Source organism: Podarcis cretensis (genome assembly GCF_951804945.1).
Source record: "Podarcis cretensis genome assembly, chromosome: 11".
Lineage (NCBI taxonomy): Eukaryota > Metazoa > Chordata > Lepidosauria > Squamata > Lacertidae > Podarcis > Podarcis cretensis.
Genome location: NC_137180.1, coordinates 23209342 through 23223472, shown reverse-complemented (window position 1 = coordinate 23223472; position 14131 = coordinate 23209342). Strand labels below are relative to the sequence as shown.

The following is a 14131-nucleotide window of genomic DNA, read 5'->3' as shown; positions in this document are numbered from 1 at the left end:
TACAGAGGTTTTCTTCAGAGGATCCATTGCAAATGTGTTTAGGCTTTAATTGCACAGTCTGACCAATGAGGACGTTCCAGCTTGGTTTGATTTAAATTCATGATGTGCACACCAGAAGCCTTCGGAGGAAATTATTCCCGAAGACATGCTATGCATTTACTCATCTTTTTGTATATTACTATTCTATCTGCATATTGTAAAATGGTTAGTAGAAAATGTATACTTAGAAAACACCAAGTGCATGAATTCCTGATGAGAACAAAGCAGCAGGAAGCCATGGAAAGGACATAAAAAAATATAAGAGGTTCTGCAAACTAGCCCATATATATTGTATGACTTCGTGATTTGAACTCAGCCTTCTATGGAAAGCAGAATCTTCTGCACAGGCATGAGGGTATGGGAAGAAGAAAGAGATTATCACCTCAAGACTACATGCCAAAAAGAACACAACAGTTCTTGTTTTTGTGAAGGAAGCAACCTTACCTTTTGTTTCATGCTGCAGTTGTACCTGAGCAATAGTTCTGACTCAGGGGGTGGCCAGCCCTCAATGCAGCCCTCAGGAGAGGGATTGTGGGGGAGAGAGAGGTTTAAAACAAGAGTAAAACTGTTTATGTGTTCCTAGAGAATTGCTAATTTCTACTGTAAGTAGGTTAATGGCAGGTGCTGCTTCAACTTTGCTAGCATGCCGTACTTTGGGAACTCTGCACCGTGGCATGTTCTCTGAGTGCTGAAGGTTTCATGGTATTATAAAAATAGCATTAGGATTAAAAAATTCAGAAGAAGTACAGTCAGGAGATTCATCTAAGAGCTGGTTATTACATAAGCACCTGCAACTCTCTCAAAAGAGTTGCTATTATTCGAGCATCGTATTTAGCTTTGAGGCCGAACTTAATATAAGTTATGGATTTTTCAAATTAGTAAGCAGAATGGTGGGGTGAGGGGAGAGACTTTGGATACAGGAGTGCGGGGGATGGGGGGGGTGGCCAAGCTAGATGCATTTCCTTTACAACAACAGTTTTATGATCCAGCCATATTCAGTGGCGGAGCTTCATGCTCTGGCACCGGGGGCGCCGCCCAAGGGGGCGGGGCGTGCATCCTGGGGCGGGGCATGCCACCCACAGGGGTGTGGTGTGTGTTCTGTGGGGTGTGGTGTGCTGCCTGTGGGAACAAGGCACCCAGCACGAACGGGGGGGGGGCAGCTGTGATGGAACCCCACTGGGATTGCACTGCTGGGGGCGGTGTGCTCCCCCCACTCCCCTCTTCCTCCGCCAGTGGCCATATTGACAGTGAAAACCTTTTCAGGTTTCAGTGGGTAAGTGAGGGGAGGCATTCAGTAGAGAAGAATGAGATTTGTATCAGTGGAGATCCAACTCACTTCTGCAAATGGAAAGAGCTCTTCTGTAGGTGGAATAGCACGTCTGTACCAACTGTATCGCTGTAGGCCACTTACTTCACCAAATAAAAGGACTGTTATTTCTGTTCCTCTTATTTCACCAGGGGAGGTTTAAGCGCTACTTACGCACCGTCTTCCATGGAGTTTAGACTTATCTTCAACAGTAGCTCCTCCAAATTTTAAAATGTTCTGACAATAAATTTAATGAGTCCTACTTTAAGATTGTTTTATTGTTTTCTCGCTGAAGGGGCTTGAAATACTAGAGTTGCAAGCTGAAAATTTAGTACAGTGCAGATGTTCCTATTTGAGACCTAATTCTCATTTTCAGCCCCAGATGTAGCTCGTCGCTCTGCAGTAAAATATCTTGACACCACTGTTGAAAGTGTAAACACAGTGCAATGGAGCTATGTGACCATGTTGCAACTATCTGTGTGTCTGGAGTTAATATGCATAGTTCTAGCCCCCTCATCTTTAAAAGATGGGCAAATTGGTTAATTTGAAAAAAGCAGCAAATTAATTATCAGGGGTATGGGACGTTTTCTATATGGAAAAAATCCAGATTAAGGCCCATCATCTTGGGAAAGAAGTCAGTAAGTGCTTTCGGATGGGTGCTTTCTTGAATGACAGGCATGGTTATTCAGCATATCCAACCAACAGCTACAGGAAACATTGGTTAAATAAATTTATAATGGTCTCTTCCATTTTGAGAGTTTAGTTTAAGAGGACCAAGTAGAACATTATGAAAGAAATAGATTAATGCAAAATTTGGCATACACTGCTCTGCAGGCCCATTTATGTTAACTATTATTTTCCAGTGGATCCTGTGGAATTTCATTGATGATCAAGGTATATACAGGTCGCAAAGCTTGCTTACCCTTCTGAAAAAGGGAGTTCATTGATAGGTGACTTTTATTTGAGAACAGCTTGTCCTTAATCTCCATGTTTTGTTTAGAGTCTCCAATAAGCTAAAGAAATGAAGATGGGGCTGTTAAGATGAACAGGAAGGAAATAGATTAAAGGTGTCTTGTTATCAAAAAATTAAAAAGGGCAATATAAAAAATGGCTCCCCTCCCCTTCCCTAGTTGTTGGTTGACTCCAACTTCCTCTCTTGAAACTCGAATGAAAAGTGTGATGTGATAGAGAGCACCTTTGGGATAAAGTGGTGACATTTATAAATTAAAACACATCCCCTGAGGGACTTGGAAGCATTCTAAAGTAGTCATATTAAAGGGAGTCCCTCAGGGATGATTATTGAGAAAATCATTGTACTAATCTTCCCAGAGAAGAGGAAAAAGATATGTTTTATTCCTGATCACGACCCAAACTGGCAACAGTTTTTACAGCAATTGTGGGACTTGAGGCAATTTTAGCTTACATCCCAGCAGATAAAATATCCAGAGATGGAGCCAAGTCTACTTGTCTCTCAAAAATAAATCTTCCCTACCAACAGCAGTTGAGGTTACGTGAGGCAGTTTTAACTGAATGTCTTCAAAGATTGAGGGATCTGCTCAGGCTTTAGAGACACTAAAGTGAAATTGCACCGAGCTGAAGTCCTGCACCCATTTACCTGAAAGTAAGCACAATTGAACTAAATAGGAAAAAGTAAGTACTCCTCAAAAGTGAGTGGGCATACATAGGATTATGTGCTGTCACAAATCTGAGCCCCCAGGAAGAACCATTTAACTCTCATGTCAACTTTCATCCCAATTCTCCCAACTTGCTCTCCCCTCTTTGATCAAATCTCCTGCTCATTTACAGTCCCTTTCTGCTTCCATGTGCATACCAGCAAACTTATAGCTAGTTCAGCCATCAGTCTTGCTCTCCACATTCTGTTTGGGGTTTGTTGCTTGAACTTGAAATGCAAGAATGTTTCTGCGTTTATCTGTTCATTCATCACCTAATTAATTACACAACAGAGCTTTTTAAAGTGTAAAACTGCTTCAAAGATCAGGGAGGGAGCATTATTGGGTTGCTTCTACAGTCGGCCCTTTTAGTAGTGCTGAGGCATTGCTTTCCCACTGTCCACTGTAAGCAAAGTCAAAGCAGTATTTCCATGCAGTGCTGCATACCGTATTTTTCACCCCATAAGATGCACCAGACCATAAGGCGCACCTAGGTTTGAGAGGAGGAAAACAAAAAAAAATTATTCCGTGTGGCTGTTCTGGCTTCTGGGATAACCGCGCCAAGCCTCTTCAGGGCATCGGGATGAAGGCTCCCCCTGCCCGAAGAGGCTGCGAGTGGCTAAGGCAGAAGCCAGGACAGGCACATCGCTGAAGGGGCGCTGCGCAGTTATCCTTCTTTGCTCAGCGCCTCTCCTTCGCAGGAGAGGTGCTGCGCAGAGAGGGAGAACTGCGCAGCGCCCCTTCAAGCGAAGCTGGAGAAGGAACAGAAGGAGTCCCTTCTGTTCCTCCTCCCGCTTCGCTGAATGGGCGTTGCGCAGCTCTCCCTCTCTGCGCAGCGCCATTCACTCCATAAGATGCACTCACATTTCCCCTTACCTTTTAGGAGGAAAAAAGTGTGTCTTATGGAGAGAAAAATACAGTGTATCATAACCATTCCCACAATGTTCATCACAATGGGCAACAGCCTATGCTTTCTTGGAAGTCCCAAGTGATTCTGCAGGATTTGTTTAAAACAACATGTGCATGAGAATGCAGCCTCTGCATGGGAGCAGGCGGAGGAGCAGAAAGATAAAGAAGAGAAATTCAGATGTCAGAAGTTCTTGCACCATGCAAGAGGCAGAGTTGAACTGGGCCCTGAAATTAATATAATTCATTGACCTAATGATTACAGAAAATCCAGATGACAAAGCTGCTAAAACATTTGCATTCCTATGTTTTTGTGTTGTCATACTGTTCCTTTTGAAAGCTGAATTACACTGGGTTATTTCACTTCCTGTGAAACTTCAGCATAATGTTGTTGAATTTGGGCTGGCATAGCACTATTGCCATGCAGGATGAGGGAGAGGGAGATAACATTTTCAGTGGTTGCCTCCTGGGTGGCTAAAGGTAAAGGTAAAGGGACCCCTGACCATTAGGTCCAGTCGTGACCGACTCTGGGGTTGTGGCGCTCATCTCGCTTTATTGGCCGAGGGAGCCGGCGTACAGCTTCTGGGTCATGTGGCCAGCATGACTAAGCCGCTTCTGGCAAACCAGAGCAGCACACGGAAGCGCCGTTTACCTTCCCGCCGGAGTGGTACCTATTTATCTACTTGCACTTTGACATGCTTTCAAACTGCTAGGTTAGCAGGAGCAGGGACCGAGCAACGGAGCTCACCCCGTTGCGGGGATTTGAACCGCCAACCTTCTGATCGGCAAGTCCTAGGCTCTGTGGTTTAACCCACAACGCCACCCGCGTCCCTTGCCTGGATGGCTATTTCAGCGCTATTCACTGTCCATCCTTTGTCCTTCAAAGGAGAAGGCTTAGCTGAAAGGGGGTTCTTTACACAAAAGTGACTGTCAGGGATTCATTACACACATTTGAATGTAATATGGAGTCTGGCTCTAATAAAGCGATAACCAGAAGCTTGAATGTCAAATGTAGCATAGTTTAACTATGAGAACTTTTTAAAAAATCATTTAAAAACTTGTTTGCTTCTGTAAAGAAGAGCCGTCTTCATTACTACTCTAGTTTCTAGACTTGGCATGATTATTTCTCGGCTAATTAAAGCTGGCAGTGCTGTGATTCCATTTTTCCAATTAGCTGCTGTTCTACAGCCAGATGTTTAATTTAAGTAAGGTAAAGGTCAAAGTCCCTGGATGGTTAAATCCAGTCAAAGGTGACTATGGGGTTGCAGTGCTCATCTTGCTTTCAGGCTGAGGGAGCCAGCGTTTGTCCACAGACAGCTTTCTGGGCCATGTGGCCAGCATGACCAAACCACATATGCTGCAACAGGACACTGTGACAAGTGCAGATTGCACAAAAACACCGTTTACCTTCCCACCGCATCGGTACCTATTTATCTATGTGTACTGGCATGCTTTCGAACTGCTAGGTTGGCAGGAGCTGGGACAGAGCAACAAGAGTTCACCCCGTCATGGGGATTCGAACCACCGACCTTCCAGTCGGCAAGCCCAAGAGGCTCAGTGGTTTTGACCACAGCAACTTAGCACCTTTGGACTGGAGATGATGGGGTCTGAACCAGAGACCTTCTGCATGCCAAGCAACGGCAGACCCTCTATTTTTGGCAGGGCTAACTACCCATCTTGCAAAAATGCATGCAAAGAAGCTGTCGCACCAGCTCTCTTTCTCAATAACAGCTGCTTTAGTGGAGAGCAGAGTTATTTAACCCTTTCCTGTGCCGCAAATTGCTACTTCCCTCATATATAAGCTGCACGCACTCCGTAGGGTTCCAAACACAGCTTGAATCCTGAAGCTCAAGGTTAGTAAAGCAAGAAACAGCCAGCAATATTTCGCTGTACCATCTGTTGACCAGACTGTTGGAACTACGCCAGGTAATGTGCAGCTGAGTCTTGTTTCTATGAACACCAAACTAGTGCCAGAGTAGGGCTTGGTAATAGGTTTGTAAGCACTAGAATGGTTATCACTTTATCCAGATTATTGGTTTGCCCGCCCCCCACCCCCACAAGGTTTTATCCTAAACATTTGGACTGTTAATGATGATGCATACTTTATCATTTATAAATTATATAACAAATGATAAGTATCAAATAAATGTGGCCTTCAGTGTTGAGACACAGAAACTCTGCAGTGCAGTGGCGTAGCGTGGGTTGTCAGCACCCGGGGCAAGGCAAGTAATTTGCGCCCCCTAACCCATGGATTTGCGCCCACTAACCCGTGGATTTGCGCCCCCTAACCCGTGGATTTGCCCTAACCCCAGATGTTTCGCCCGGTGCGGCCGGCCCCCCCTGCACCCCCCACGCTACGCCACTGCTGCAGTGCGAGATACCAGTGATCATCCTCATAAACATTTACCTGAGTTGTTGTTATGACACGGAATGCTCACTAACGCTGCTAGTGGCTGCTAAAACATTTTAATGGTAAGCATAGGTAGTATGTTTCACAAACATTAGTTCACACAAGTATTTGGAGCAAAGTTTAGAGACTGGATACCTTTTTAGCAAGACCTAGGGAAGACAGGGTTTTTTCCCCAGCTAGAACTTGGCAGAACACAGTTCCGGCAACTCTCAGCTGGGCGCCATTGCCGTTGTAAGAGAACAAGGGAGGCGTTCATGGTGAGTTCCGGCACCTCTTATTCTAGAAAAATAGCACTGTATAAGGATATACTATTTTTTGTACCATGAGCTCCAATGTATCCATTGGGCCAAGGCTAAACTGGGCGTAAAGCTGTTATAGTAATCTGTAAACAAACATGTTATTTCAGATGTTGCCTGCTGAAGAGCTCTGTGCAACTCTAAAGAAGTTGTTTCAAGAAAAGGTATTGCTATGTTTATATCTATTTGATAATAGGAAGAGAGTATTAAGTGGCTTCAGAAAAACTAGAACTGCAAAAATATACCCGCCCAGTTTAATAATCCCATGCAGCAAAAGATCTGCTTGCAGAGGAAATTCTCTAAGTATTTTTCCATTCTTTTCATTGATGTTGGGCTGCCTGCTCCATGGGAAGTGAAAGGCTAATTCATGCAGGAATTCAATGTCTGTACACACACTGAATCGCACATTTGAAGCCTTGTGTTTAAAGCAGCCTTAGGTAAATGCCATTCATGTAAATAAGTTATTGCTAATCAGTCAGTAGCCTTATTACTTTGACTACAAAGCAGGGAGGAGCAGTAAGAAGAACATTGTCCCTTGAACCTGAACCTGTTTGTTGTAATGCTAAAGAGTGCATTTCGCCTAGTATTTATGCTACACATTCAGCTAAATGCGCAGCATTCATTCTGCAAGGAAATAAGTAACATGTGTGCAGCAGCTGTTGCTTGGTAGATGGCATTTACTGCAACTATTGGTCATGAATTCTATGTAACGATTTTGAACAAACATTAAGGACGGGATTCACCTAATGAACCCTGCCAGCAGAAGCTTTGTGCAAGGGTTTCCACTTGTGCAATGGAACTTCCTCATTTCTTCCCTCCCCTCCCTACATGCCCCCTGCCCTGAAACTGCATTTGAGGGGGTCAGGAAGAACCCCAGAACAGCACATACAGAGAGTGGAATGTTCCATCTGGCAAGCAAATATGCTTGCAGATGGAACCTTGTAATTCCATCCTGAGACTTCAAAATGTTAAAGTAGGACAATAATAAATGCCAACTATTACTCTGTGGTATGAACATGTGTAGATATCATACTGGCAAATCAGGGATGGAAACTGCCAAATGGAATTTCTGAGCATTGTATGAACTGGAAACTGGAAACAAACAAAAACAAAAATCTGCTGGGTGCACAGAGTGCACTGAAGGACTGAGTAATTAATGTTTTATTTTATAAAACTGAGTGATGAGTTCTGCTGAAACATGCAACATTCATCTTAAGTGGTGAGGCAGTCAGAAAAACTACTGGAGCTTACAAAACAGCAAGATTCTCCCCCCTCCCATTGTTCCTTTCTTCCGTTCTTGTTTACCCTCTAGGCACTTATTCCTTACCCTCTTGTTTCAGCTAGCTTGCTGGGTCTTTTCAGAGCACAGAGGAAACCTTTCCCCTCTCCCAAATGTGTAAACAAGTGATATAAAATTCTGTCTTTGAGCACATTTCTAAAATTAACTTTGTAGTGTTGTAAAAAGAGAATCCTCTGTGACACGTTGGCCCTAGAGGGTCACTGCTGCCTCACACAGAAGTAGCTTGGGGGCACAGATATTCGCCAGCAGGGAGTGCTTACTAACCTAATAAAACAAAGGGAAGTCTTGCTTCATGTACACCTTGCTTCTGTTTCTTGAACATATTCCCCCCGTCCCCCTCAGACTTAGAGTAAACTTATTTCTCTTGTCTCCTCAGTATCTTGCGGTATTCTCAAATCTGTCTAAAATAGCTGATCATCTTTGTTTCAGACTTCAGACCTCTTTGTGCCCCTGATCACATCTACTATTAATTTAATTTTTATGATTTCTTTTCATTATATAGATTTCAGTGATGTTGACCTCGGTGCCTGGAGCATTTTCTCCTATCACTGGTATTAGCAAGATTCCCTCCACCATCCTCTCCACCCCCTGAGCCTACTTGCCTTCCACTTCACAGAATTATAGAGTTGAGACACTGAGGGTCATCTACCCCAAACCCCCTGCAATGCAGGAATCTCAACATGCGGTCTCCCATCCACTTTGAAACCATGCCGGACCCTGCTTAGCTTTGCAAACGTGCTAGCCGTTTTATTGCTGCACCTCTAGTCTTCGAACAACATACTGTCTTTTTATGTAGACATTAAACTCAAGAAAGGAAGGCATATTTTCTTATATTGGTTTTTGCAGTCACACTGATGTCGTTGGAACTGTGCTCAGAAGGTAATTGGACACAAGGCAGGTTTCAGAATAATAATGTGTTTCTAATATATTGTGTAAATATATAGGATGCTTGAATGGTAATGCAAGATTTTAAAAAGTAGCCTTGCTGAATGAGACAGGTGGTTGTAGCAGGTTGTGCCGTCTGCAGATAGAAAACTTTTTGATCCAGTGGAACTTCCTGTCAGCTGAAACAATGGGTGCTGATCAAATTTCCATCATAATTTTGTATGAAACGTTACTGAAATCTTTGAATTTTCTTTAAGAATGCTGGTATATTTGCTCAGATATCTATTTCTTAACCTGCAGCCTTATCCTAAATATATTAGCATGCAAGTAAGTCCCAGTGACTTCAGTAGGACTCACTTCCTAGAACATGTGTTTAGGATTGCACAGTAATAGTTAAAAATGTCTAAGATGAATACCAAAAACTTATTATGCATCCCCCCCTTTAACTAGGTAGACAAGAAGATTGTCCGAACAGAAATAGGCGTTCTACTTCGACTTTCACATCCAAATATTGTAAGTTGGGTATTTTTTACAACACAATTCTTTGTTTGCTTGTGATACAGATGTTTTATTGTGGAACCTTTAGGCAGAATGAAAAGCAGAGGTTTAAAGAAGTAATTAAAAACAAGAATAAGTTCAAACAAACCCCAAGACTAAGTTAATGGGATAAATGAGACAGTCATCCTTCACTGTAACTTCCTTGCTGTTGATCTTCGAAATATATACATACTTTCTCTGAAACTGAAAAATTCCTTATTTTGTGCCTTTCTCAGATAAGACTGAAGGAGATATTTGAAACCCCCACAGAAATCAGCCTGGTCTTGGAGTTAGTCACGGGAGGAGAACTGTTTGACAGGTAGGCGATGTGTGAAAGTTATTCCATATCTCTTCCAGGAATGTTGTTATAATGAAGAGTTACTATTGAATGGGGACTAGTTTTCCACTGTCCTGCCCTGAAAACTGCTGTGATCTTGCTCTCCTCTGGCTCACAGGGCAGACTTCAAAGCAAATGTCTTTCTCAAGGACCACCCTGTTAGGGTGTAAGAGGAACAGGCCTCAGGCCCCTTCTCAGCTAAGCCCCTAAGGCAGCCTTTCTCAACCCTGGATCTTCAGATGTTGGTGGACTCCCATCATCCCTGACCACTGGTCCTGCTAGCTAGGGATGATAGGAGCTGTAGTCCACCAACATCTGGGGATCCAAGCTAGAGAAAGGTTGCAGGCAGTACTTTAAATGCCTCAGGGCCCAAAAGCATCATAGCCAGTACTGCAATCACAAAAGAAGCCATGACCTCAGGCAGAAGCAACTGGAAGCAGCCTGTTTCTAATGTTTTCCCTCCTAGGCTTCTTAGCAAGAACTGTGGCTGCATTGCACATCACATGGTGTCCCTGCTGACATTTCTGGTACCTGGTCAATATGAATAAGGTTGAAGCCTGTTTTTGTCACAGCAGTGGTGTGGTTCACACATCACATTTCCGAGCACAATTCAAAGTGTTAGTGCTGATCTTTAAAGCCCCAAATGGCCTCGGTCCAGTATACCTGAAGGAGCGTCTCCACCCCCATCGTTCTGCCCGGACACTGAGGTCCAGCCCTGAGGGCCTTCTGGCGTTTCCCTCATTGTGAGAAGCCAAGTTACAGGGAACCAGGCAGAAGGCCTTCTCGGTAGTGGCACCCGTCCTGTGGAATGCCCTCCCACAAGATGTCAAAGACAACATCAACTACCAGACTTTTAGAAGACATCTGAAGGCAGCCCTATTTAGGGAAGCTTTTAATGTTTGATGGGCTACTGTATTTTAATATTTTGTTGGAAGCCGCCCTGAGTGGCTGGGGAAACCCAGCCAGATGGGCAGGGTATAATTAATAAATTATTATTATTATTATTATTGTCACATTAAACTATTCTTAAACAGTGGTTTATTTAAGCAAGTCAATGAACCTTGTTTAAAACCAAAGGATGAACTGCAAATTATCAAAGTAATTCTGGTTTGTTTCACCCTTTCATCCCATCTGGCTTCTAACTCTCTTTTGCCCCTCCTCCTAACATCACTTAAGTGTTTGCAGCACCTAGTTACTGGCATTGCCTCACCATGCCACCATTTCCCTTTCCACTGGTCGGCTGTGAGAGTGAGAGCTGTCATCAAACAACTGCTCCCTCTTTCCATTCTGCCAGGAAAGAAACACCCACACTATTTTGCAGCTTTTTGTTTCTTAAAGTGCACTCCTTTCCTCTGCAACCATACCTTTTATTTTTCTTTCCCCAACCGGCAATTGGTTTAAGTAAGCATTCCTCACATTGGTCCCCTCTCTGCGCTCTTCTTCTGCTAGGTGGGTATTGAAAGACTGATTTGACTAATGCACACTTAAGTAGTTTCATATGTTAATTGCAATGATTGTCAGGAACAGAACCTCATTTCGAACTCATGCATAATGAGTTTTTCCTTCAAAAGCTGCCCAAATTGAAAGGAGACACATTCCCAGAAATCATTCCACTCACTAACCAAAACCACTCCAGCGCCCAACAGTGGAAACATTTGCAAAGCAAAAATTCATCAGTGTTTCCTTTAAGTTTTCAAATCCAGCTTGAGCTGCAACTTTGAATAGAAGCGGAAAGGATTCTGTTACCAGGCAAAGTTGGCAGCAGTGTCAACTACAAGAAAAGTGCCAGTGAGAGGAACTGAGCACTAAAAGTGGATTCATTTTTCAGCTACTCTTGTTTGGTGTCTCTGTTTCTTGGTGGACAATTTGGGAAGGGTGACATTACAAGGGTCACTTAAACTATATACAGTGGTACCTCAGGTTACAGATGCTTCAGGTTATAGACTCCGTTAACCCAGAAATAGTACCTCAGGTTAAGAACTTTGCTTCAGGATGAGCAGAAGAGAAGAAGAAGAGTTTGGATTTGATATCCCGCTTTATCACTTCCCGAAGGAGTCTCAAAGCGGCTAACATTCTCCTTTCCCTTCATCCCCCACAACAAACACTCTGTGAGGTGAGTGGGGCTGAGAGACTTCAAAGAAGTGTGAGTAGCCCAAGGTCACCCAGCAGCTGCATGTGGAGGAGCGGAGATGCGAACCCGGTTCACCAGATTACGAGTCTACCACTCTTAACCACTACACCACACTGGCTCTGAGAACAGAAATCACGTGGCAGTGGCGGCAGCGGGAGGCCCCATTAGCTAAAGTGGTACCTCAGGTTAAGCACAGTTTCAGGTTAAGATCGGACCTTCAGAACAAATTAAGTTCTTAACCTGAGATATCATTCTAGTTAGGGAGGTGCTCATGTTTACACATAACACTTGGCCATAGTTAAGGTCACTGAGCCAACAACAAATCATGGCTTTAAAAGGTAAACTATAGTTAAGGCACTCACATTAAACCACGTTTTATGTACCAATATTTATCAGGAGTGACTAGCCTTGCAGGGCAGAGGGCCTGAGGGCTGCATTCACCATTGGCCAGTCATAGAAATAATAGAATCATAAAGTTGAAAGGGACCATGAGGGTCATCTAGTCCAACCCCCTGCAATGCAGCAATCTTTTGCCCAAAGTAGGGTTTGAACCCACGACCCTGAGATTTAGAGTCTCATGCTCTACCAGCTGAGCTATCAGGGGCTGCATGCCAGTGCCATATGTTGCCAAAAATAAGTGCAGCCACCCCACGCTCCTGCATGCACAGATATACGCAGGCAGACATACACACAGCAGAACTGTGTACATGCATCTACCATCCCCCACAACCACTGGACAGACTCAGCAACACAAAAACACTCATTCAGCAGCATTTGTGTTCTCCGAATGCTCCAGTATTACCCTGGGGAGCAAAAGCAAAGCCTCCTTCTAAGTTTGCAAAATGACCCATTCTCTTTTTGGTGTGGTGCCGTTGTTAGAAGGTCTTACCGAGGAAACAGGAAGGGGTGCTTATTCCTGTTTCCTAAGCATCTCTGAGACCTGGGTTGAAATCCCAACTCTGCCATGATGCTGAGTGACCTGGGGACAGTCATTCTCTCTCAGCCTAACCTATCTCATAGAGTTGGGTATAGAATAGGGTGTGAGGAACCATGTGTGCTGCCTTGAGTTCCTTGGATAAAAGCTGAGATAAAAATGCCATACACACACACACACACACACACACACACACACACAGAGCACAGGGATATTCTCACCCAGGCAGCCTTTCAAAGACAACATTTTATACCACAAATATGGATCACAGAGAAGAAGTTTCATACCTCATATGCTCCAATACCCTGACAAAAGTAAACAGTGTGTATCATGAACATGCTGGTCACATCAGTATGTCAAACAGGTTTATTATTTATAGAAGGTCAACAGAGCAGAAGAGAGTAATGAACAGTGAGAGTTTCAGAAGGCGAATGTGGGCAAATTGCCAGCGAATGCATGTGGTCAGATCTGCAGGTGAGGCAAAAGTATACAAGAAACAGATGGGCATTTAATAGGATCAGGAAGCGGAGGATAAAATAACCAATCATCAAGATTTGTATCATCATAATGAGTTGTAAAAATCAGACTACTTTGAACACTTTCCCATTCTTGCGTTTTCCCTTCTGACGGCAGTGCTGTGTGATCCTAGAGGTAAGATAGATAGTAATTAGGTCCATTTTTCTGTGCTAAACATTATTTAACCAAGGAGGCCCTGTTTTTCTTATTTGCTTATATCTGCGAACTTTGAGAATTTCCTAATGCAGGTTCCTATGGGTGACTGGCTGTAGAGAGCATATTACATGGATTCTTTCATATGGCTTTCACCTGGGCCAGGGTGGTCTGACACGCATCCCGTGGGCCACATGCGGCCCTTGCAGCTGTTTTTTGTGGCCCTCCAGCTCCTCACGCTGTACCTCACCCAAGGCAGCACAATCAGGCTGGTGAAGACAGTTGCTGCAGCCAAAGGCAGGCTACTGCTGCTGTTCCTCCTCCTCCTCTTCTGCTGCTGCAGGAGTTGTGATTCAAGGACCCGCCACCCACTTGAGGATAAGAAAGACACATGGACACAGTATATTAGGTTAATGGGCTAAAAAAGGCCACAACTTTATTGATTACGGCATGTGAGAGGTATTGGCTTAGCATTGTATAAAACAACAGAGCGTGACTCCACCCCCTCAGGGAAGGGTGAGTCTATCAAGGGTTAACCACCAGTGGGACGAGCCTGTTGATGCAAATACAACTGAAATCTCCCCCTGATGTCACTGGGGGTCGTGCCATGGCCCTAGCCACAAGCAAGGGCATTGGACAGGATTCACGACCGCCGGATTCCTTTACCGGAATACCCATAAAATGGAGGGGTAGGCGATGGCCAAACCCTAC

The 14131-nt window shown here is 44.0% G+C and overlaps 1 protein-coding gene across 2 annotated transcripts in view; it reads left to right on the top strand.

Annotated features, from left to right (window-relative positions):
• CAMK4 (calcium/calmodulin dependent protein kinase IV) overlaps window positions 1-14131 on the top strand; it is an 89616-nt gene that overhangs the window by 37128 nt on the left and 38357 nt on the right. The window contains exons 4-6 of one of the 2 annotated variants that reach the window (XM_079995690.1): window positions 6738-6791; window positions 9263-9325; window positions 9586-9668. In XM_079995690.1, coding sequence (XP_079851816.1) covers window positions 6738-6791; window positions 9263-9325; window positions 9586-9668 — 200 coding nt within the window. The remainder of the gene's footprint in view (window positions 1-6737; window positions 6792-9262; window positions 9326-9585; window positions 9669-14131) is intronic. The other variant, XM_079995691.1, reaches the window with a different exon arrangement.